The sequence below is a fragment of the Solanum pennellii genome, chromosome 9 (assembly GCF_001406875.1).
Source record: "Solanum pennellii chromosome 9, SPENNV200".
Classification (NCBI taxonomy): Eukaryota; Viridiplantae; Streptophyta; class Magnoliopsida; order Solanales; family Solanaceae; genus Solanum; species Solanum pennellii.
In genome coordinates this window covers 35,990,823-35,999,002 of record NC_028645.1, presented here as the reverse complement: position 1 = coordinate 35,999,002, position 8,180 = coordinate 35,990,823, and the positions used below count along the sequence as shown (strand labels likewise).

The 8,180-nt window shown below is 31.3% G+C and overlaps 1 protein-coding gene across 22 annotated transcripts in view; it reads left to right on the top strand.

The window, feature by feature from the left end:
• LOC107031524 overlaps positions 1-5,785 on the top strand; it is an 8,150-nt gene extending 2,365 nt beyond the window's left edge. For 5 of the 22 annotated variants that reach the window (XR_003580287.1, XR_003580280.1, XR_001458233.2 and 2 more), the window contains 6 exons: positions 1,207-1,307; positions 1,411-1,671; positions 3,271-3,845; positions 3,987-4,092; positions 4,628-4,903; positions 5,602-5,785. Coding sequence is in view for 5 of the 22 variants with exons in the window: in XM_015232935.2 (XP_015088421.1) it covers positions 3,727-3,845; positions 4,628-4,903; positions 5,602-5,632 (426 nt within the window). In the remaining 17 variants the exon portion in view is untranslated. The other 17 variants (XR_003580285.1, XR_003580283.1, XR_003580278.1 and 14 more) reach the window with 11 other exon arrangements.
• The last annotated feature ends 2,395 nt before the right edge of the window (positions 5,786-8,180 follow it).

Below are 8,180 nucleotides of genomic sequence, written 5' to 3'. Positions count from 1 at the left end.
GGGCGCCCCGGGGGGTGGGGGTGCCCGAGGAGGGGGTAATTTCTTTTTTTGAATAAAATTTTTTTAAAATGGGTTGAATCCATTTTATCCAAACCATATTTGACCAAATCCATATTTGTCCATATTCTATTTGGATGGATTGTAATCCAAACCATTTTTGCTCAATCCATATTCAATTCATTCAAATTCGATCCGATCCAACCATTTGGCACCCCTATGGAAAACCAATATCGACAGAGTTGGTGGTAGGAGAGAATCTAGATGTTGAAGGCTGATTGAGTGACCTAGAAGCATCAAAAGCTCGATTATCTCTTAAGACGTTAGAATTACTGGTGAAGATGTTTCCCCTGCGACCCATTTATAAGAGTGACCATTGCCACTGATGTAGGAGTCAAGGCTTCATCGACTTTAAGTGAGGTAAGCTTTTTAAGCAGTAAACTTAGCAATGTTTCACATAGGTTGAGTCTTAACCCTCAAGCTCCTTCTTTTTTATTCATATTTATGTAGTAATCTTTTGATTGAAGGTTTATCACCTCTGGTGCTTGTCTTACACTTTAATGCACTCATTATTAGGCTGGGGTGTACAGATGACAAATGTACGGGGAATATAGAGTTTAGTCAATCGCAGTCTGGAGTTCGCGAATTAATCTCATGTGACATGCACTAGTTTTGAGGGATATGCATATCTAGTGTTAATATTGAAAGAGAGAAATTTGAAGTGCTCGTGGAGATACAAGGAGAGGGCATGATTTTGGATCAAGAGTTTCTTCTTTAGAGCCATTCCGACAAACATGAATTTATCTAACCCCTTAATGGTCACGTATGGAAAATAGTTATTACTGAAAGTGAAAACTGAAAGCTGTAAAGCATAGGATGCAGCTAAACACTGTAAATAGACTTGCTCTGACTGGGACTCCGGAATACAGAGCAAGTGGTGGGCTACTGAAAGAATACTTATTCTGCTTGAGAGACGGTGTTTCCCTCATCTGGAGAGAGTTAATATAAGTTGTGGGCTATCCTGAGCAGACTTTGAATCCATCTCTGTGATTATAGTTGTGTTACTATCGATATGTGAGATTTTATCCTTCAGGCAGATTCCTTTGCAAGGTATTAATCATTTGTTTTTCAGCTCGTGTGACATACTTGATCTTTACACATTGTTCTTGCTATATCTGGTTTATGACTTATGTAGATTTTTTTAAATAGAATTCATCACAAAAAGCAAAGATGTCGCGATGTACCTGAACTTTTGTTCCTCAAATGCTGATTGTGTTTTTAAGGGGAGTTACACACTATCAGAGGATAAAGTAAGTCCAATTCTAACCTTCCTGTACAAGTTAATTTGTTTCTGGCAGGCGGCAGCAATTATATTCTGATTAGGTTGGTATGGATCTGTATAACCTTGGTCAGGACTTTGGGTTATGACTTCACCAATATTACTACCTACGAGAGACCAAATCAGTTTTTCTCTTGCAAAAGCATAAAGTTTTGGCACTGCGATGGGTGGTCTTCCTGAAAAGGTCAATGGAAAAAGTGCTCCCTTTTGCGAACAACTTCACATTGATAACTTCATACAAATGTGGTTGATTCTCATTACCTGATGGAAGTTTGGTACATTACTGCCGCAAGTAGACATTAAATACATATTTATCAAATTTTCATTCTAGGAAGGTACACAACTTTGCACTTTCACTTAATTATAAAGTACATATAAAATAACTTGTGAATGAAATAGTTCTCCATAAATTTGAACTTATGAGACATGAAGAGTCTCTATTTGGTAAGTAGTTTCAACTATAATCTCTATTGTTAAAGCCAGTGTTGTGAAAAGCGCAAAAAAGCGCGCTTCAAAGCGAGGCGACACCAGTGCGCTTCTTTCTCTTGAGGCGATGCGATCTGAAAAAAGCGCTCGCTTCAGATAAAGAAGCGAGAAGCGACAGTAAGGCAAAAGCGCAATAAAGCGCGCTTTTTATAAAAAAGCGACAATTAGGGTTTTTTTTTTAAAAAAAAATTAGTTTTTTTTAAAAAAATCTGAAATATACAATATAACTTAATTTTCTTTCACGACTCTTCTTTCGCTTCTTCTCTCTTCACAACCGCGACTGAGACCGTGTCTCTCTTCACACCTCGACCGCAACTGCAGGTAAGTTTTAACCGATGTTTATTAGTTCATCTCTGTGAGTTCCTTTTCTCCTGAAATATACAATCTTCGCCTTTGCTTCATCTCTGTGAGTTTCTTTTCTCTTCACGATGCGACTGCTGTAGTTTTTTCTTCTTCTTCTCTTCTTCTCTTCATCTCTGCTGTGATCTGCTCTGTTTCTGTTCACAATTACTGACTGCCTCCTCTGTTTTTTTTCAATTCTTTTGTTTCTTTTTTTTTTTCGTTTTTATTTTGTGATCAATGTGTATGCTAGCAGCTCTTTTTTTTATTTTTTGACACTTCTGATGATGAAGAAGATGATGACCAATTATAACCCTTGGTTATGACACTTAAAGAGTTTGAGGATCTTGTTGAAGAATAGGAGTTTGAGTATTTGTGATTTAATTATGTTTTTGATTTTTTGCTTTATATGTTATGACTTATGAGTATTATTGACTATCTATTTTCTTTTAATCTAAGACTATATTACCTCTATTTAGTTATTTAATATTTTTTTATTTTTATACTAAATGTCGCTTTTTTTTTAAAAAAGCGCGCTCTTCGCTTCACGCTTCTCGCTTCTGTGAAGCAAGCCCTCGTCGCTTTTTTCCGCTTCTCGCCTCCCAAAACACTGGTTAAAGCTTAGACATGGCTAACAAAAGCTTAAACACCTTATCTAGAACTACCATGTTGATTATTTTATCTTTTATGCTAATTTTTCTTTTCTTGTTATTGCATAAAATTAAGACATTTCTTGAAAAAGTATTGAGAATTCTAAAAATAGAATATTGATGGATTATGGTAGAGTCAGTAAAGAATATTTAGATGGAGTAGAAAATTTCTAAACCATGCATTTCGTGAAAATCATAATGGAGGAACAATTTCATGCCCCTGTACAAAATGTGTGCTCTATTATCAAGTAAATTTAGCAGTGATATATGATCATCTCGTCGTTAATCATATTTTTCCATAACATAATACTTGGTTTTGTCATGGAAGTCTCTAAATGTATAAACAAGTACTGAAGAATATAATGACAGAAAAGAAGCTTTAAGGAGCGCTATTATGAGAGAAATGATACATGATGTTCTTGGAAGTTTCATCCAGTTCAATGATAATATTATTTGCAGGGCCTGGAAGAAACAAAGGATTATGGGAAGGATTCTCCTCCAATCTTGGACCTGAGGTGACCTCTGCTTTGCAGAATCTAGCGGCTGAAAGTGGTAAGACTGATTGGGAGTTGGCTTTTGTTGAGACAACTAGTCATCTATCTCATCAGAAGGCAGCAATAGGCGGTAGACTTGATCTGCTGTTGTTGAATGGATGTATGATCGAGGGATGGTTAGGCAACATGTTGTCACTGCCCATTGGAGTTGTGGTAGTGCGAGCAGTGTAGCATTTACCTGGGCAAGGGAAGAGTTCAACACGTTTTAGCACTCCCTGCACACCAAAAACAGCCCAGACAGTTGGACAGGACTGCATCTTTGATTTTCCCACCTCCTTCATATATACAAATGGCGGATTTGGAGAAGAAACAGTAATTACTATAGGACCAAATCGTATGGCAGCAATACGCTAGAAATGGGATGCAAGAACCGACGATTTTGTCCAAGATCAGCAGTGGCGGATACTATGGTACACAACCAGCCGGGATGCCTTATTGCATGCCATCAATAAGTGGCGTTGCAGTGCCACCTGCTGGAGGGTACTACTACTACACTCCTTACTCATTTTACCAAGTGTACATCACTTTTTCTATTTCATTGTTATGATCTTTATCTAGTGCTTTAATTTTTCAACTGTATTCTATTGATTATGGGTATATTCTCAATTTGTGCATTGTTAGTGAGGGTAATTAGTCGATGAGAAATTGGCTGATGAGAATAGATACTATGGAGTTGATGGTAGAGAAATTGATATAGGCTGACATTTCAAAATTTCTCCAATAGAAGGTGAGTGCATATAAACTATTTTGAAGCTGCTGCAATTTATTTTTATTTGCCACTAAGTTTCTGTTACTTATCTCAAGCTTCTGCTATTTATTTTCGTGATTGTGTTAATGTATTATCGTAAAGTTACTTTTGATAATACTGTAGTGAGCCATGGAAACCTCCCTCCTTTTCCACTATCACAGATATACTGCAAATCTCTCTTCTTTTTGCATCTATTATAGCCCATATATCTATCTGTCCAAAAGATACTAATTTTTGTTGAATATATGTTGAAAGTTTGCATTTCGATAGTTCTGTGATGGGGGAAGGTTCTTTCAATTTGCTCGATGACTCTTGTTTTTCTATTGTGATAAATAAACATGCTAATCTTTAGCTATATGATTTCGACATGTAGCCTACTCATGCTGATACTCATGTTGATATTCTTCTTATACATCTAGCTTAACATGCTTGATCTTGGGCACTACCATTTTCTATATGTTGGTTAGTTAGATCTGAATGAGACATACCTCACTCTTTATAATATGATGATCAGGAAAATTCAGCTATCCAACAGATGTGATATGTGTAAAATGAAGTGGAAACAACAAAATAATAGGTTGTCATTTGTCTTAATCTTGAAGCCTAGTTCTTGTTTACCTGTTCTCTTTTGCAATGGAGGTGTATTTATTTCAAAGGGTGTTAGCATTGTTCTGGTTGAGCCTCATAGACATGGATGCGTGTTCATTGCCAAGGGCAAGGAAGATGATCTTTTTACTAATAATGGGTACCCGGTGAAGCTGTCTACAATAAAAAGAGAATCCTTGTTCAGGTTATAACCTTTCTTTTATCTTTATTTTAGATTTTTTATTGTTCTGTTTGTAGTGTGTGTGTGTGTGTGTGTTTTATGACTCTTGGTACCAAATGCTGGCAAGGTTGAGTCTTTCTTGGATGTGCATAACTTAGTGTTAGAAATTTTGTTATTAAGTGGATCTAAAAGTAAGGTTTTGTATTTGCTAAGACTAACTGCCAGTAGGTCTAACCTGTATTAGATACCATCCACATCTTAGAGGAACTAGCTTCATTTCTACATTTAAGTTTACTCTTAAGTTCTAACAGTTTTAATAAATACTAGATTATTAATTAGAATGAGGTGATTAAGAAAATAACTAGAATAGCCTCCAAGGAAGTGAATTTTTTTTTCTTATTTTTATGTGATGAGTTGAAAAAGTGGGAGCAGATTTTATCATTCATATTGGGATGGGTCTGCTTTGTACATGATTGGGATCATTTAACTGTTTGCCTACTATTTTGTGTCAAATTTATTTTATCATTCATATATTTGCCTACTGTGACAGTCTTGGAATACATGCTCTATTGTTTTCTCCAAGATGTTATAGTTTTTGCACATGTTTGGGGATCATTTAACTGTGAAGGGGTTGGGAAAGGCCTGCCTGGTATTTGAACAATATAGTGATGAGCATATGAAATACATGATTTTCTATTTTAAAATTTATTTCTAATATGCAGGAAAATGCCGCTGATTGAATTTGATGAATAGAGTACAAAAGTAAACTCAATCTATTGTGTGTATATATATATATATATATATATATATATATATAACTAGTGAAACTATTTGCGCTTTGCGCGATTATATGAAATATTTATAAGATAATAATATGAAATATATAATATTTAGGTTAGTATCGAATATATAGATAATATTTGTATTTCTCCTCGTCTGTGATATCATAGACTTTTTTAAAACATATAAAATATATTTATTTGTTTTGTATATGTATATATTAGAACAAAATATTCACCGTGGTGAAGTAAATGGAATAAGGGATAATATGTTAAAATAACAATATATTGTGTCAGGTTGAAAATATTTTAGATGTTTTAATTTTCTCTATCTTTTCTAGGAGTAGTGATGTGCTATCCAAATTCAGATTTCGTCAAAACAAAATTGTTTTCTTTTATTTTATTATTACATTTGCTTATTATAATTTTTTAAACATTAATTAAATACTTATAAGATTTATGAAAAATGAAGCATATAAAGTCATGATTCATATTTAGTATTAAACTTTACAAGTAAGATGAAGAGACATGAGTTATAAATAATTCAAATGTATAATTTTATTAGCCACTAAATGTATTACTAATTATGTATTGATTTTATTTGTAAAATAAAAAAATAAAAAAAAGTTGTGAAAATACGAAAAATGAACAGATAATATAATAATTGGTGACTACATAAAAATTATAAATACATTTCAAAGCAAAAAGAACGACTATAGATTGTTGATTCCTTCAATCTCTGATCAATATTGAGGAATAGAAGTAGGCACGATGTCAAATCAAATGAGAAAAAGATTTAATCAAATACAGGCAATAACAATTTTGTAACCATTACATAATGGCCAATAATGTCTATACAAATTGAACAGAAATGAGCAATTAGGCACTAATCCAGCAATATTGTCCGCTAACTGCTGCAACATTCCTCATTCTTGTACATATGCAAAAAATGACATCATGAAAATAATAATATATTTTTCAATTACTTTTTATAATGTATAATAAAAGTGAAACTAATCATCATAAATTTTGTTGTTGTTAAAATAAAATAATTATATTTATTTTTTTCATAACAAAGAGAAAATAGAATACTAAAGGATCAAATGATTAGCATTGACAATATAATACATTTAGCTAAATTATTTACATAAATCAAAATTTTAGAAACTCTAGCAAAAGTAACTAAGTTGCTAATAAATTTCAAAGTGAAAAAATAATCTCTAATTATGATTCATTTTTTTTTCCTTGTACCATCTTCCTTTGCAAAGAGATCCGCCATCATGTTTTGATCCATATGTCAAACTCTTCATATATGCAACCAACTGAATAAAAAAAAAGCATACACAAATTAAAAATAATTATGTCAAAAGAAAGAACGACATCTAAACCATATTTAATATATTTATATATTATCTTTTCAATAGTAGTAACAATACTAAATAATAATTTTTTCTTGAAATCTAACAAATATTATAATCAAACTATATTATATATGGAAAACTAACTATTAGAAAGAGTAATTGCATACGGACAAAACATTGTTAAGAATTAAAGAGATTTTTTTAATCATACTTACTTGATAAATTATAATACAAACATAAAAATATATATTAAGAAAGCATGTCTAAGTACATAAAAATAAAAAGAAAGACTTAAGAATGAAATATATCTTACCTTCATATACTTTTTTTTTGTTACATGTTAGCTAATTCACAAACAAGTATTATGAAGAAGAGAAATTATAACTTTGTATGTGAATCTTCATGAAAATAAATATGAATCTATATAGACAAAATAAAGGAAATGAAAAAATAAGGACTTGAGAATGATATATTTATTAACTTCATGTACTTTTTTTTTTGGTTACATGTTAGTTTCCTTCACAAATCAAATACTAATTTTTATAGACAAAAATAGAGGAAATAAAAAATAAAAATTTCAATAAAGTATTTCTTACCTTCATGTACTTCTTTTTTTGTTACAAATCAAACTTATATGATGAAAAAAGAAAGAATAATTGTGAATGTGAATCTTCATGAAACTAGTATAAATTTATAGGCAAAATAGAGGAATTCCATAAGACACATAAACTTATAAATTTAAATTGGAGATTATGAATATAAAAATTATGAGAGTCATGAATATTATTACAAGTAAAAATTAAAGAGGGGCAAGTCATGGGTAGTAACTCCTAGTGAATAAATTCAAAAATAAAAAATATATATATACTTAAAATGTAAAAAAAATAATACTATGATTTCATGATTAGAAGTGAGATAAACAAATAGAAAAAAAATATATAGAGTTTTTTTTTTATAAATGTTCATACATTAATAAAGTATTTATTTGTGTATTTGTATAAATGAAGTAATATATTTTTACAATAAAATAATTAAGTTAAATTAAAAAAATTCAAAAATAAAAAATATGAAGAGTTTTTGTTATAAATGACCCACCATTAATAAAATATTTATTTCTAATAAATTTAAGTAATTTTTTATGATATATAATAAATTTTTTTT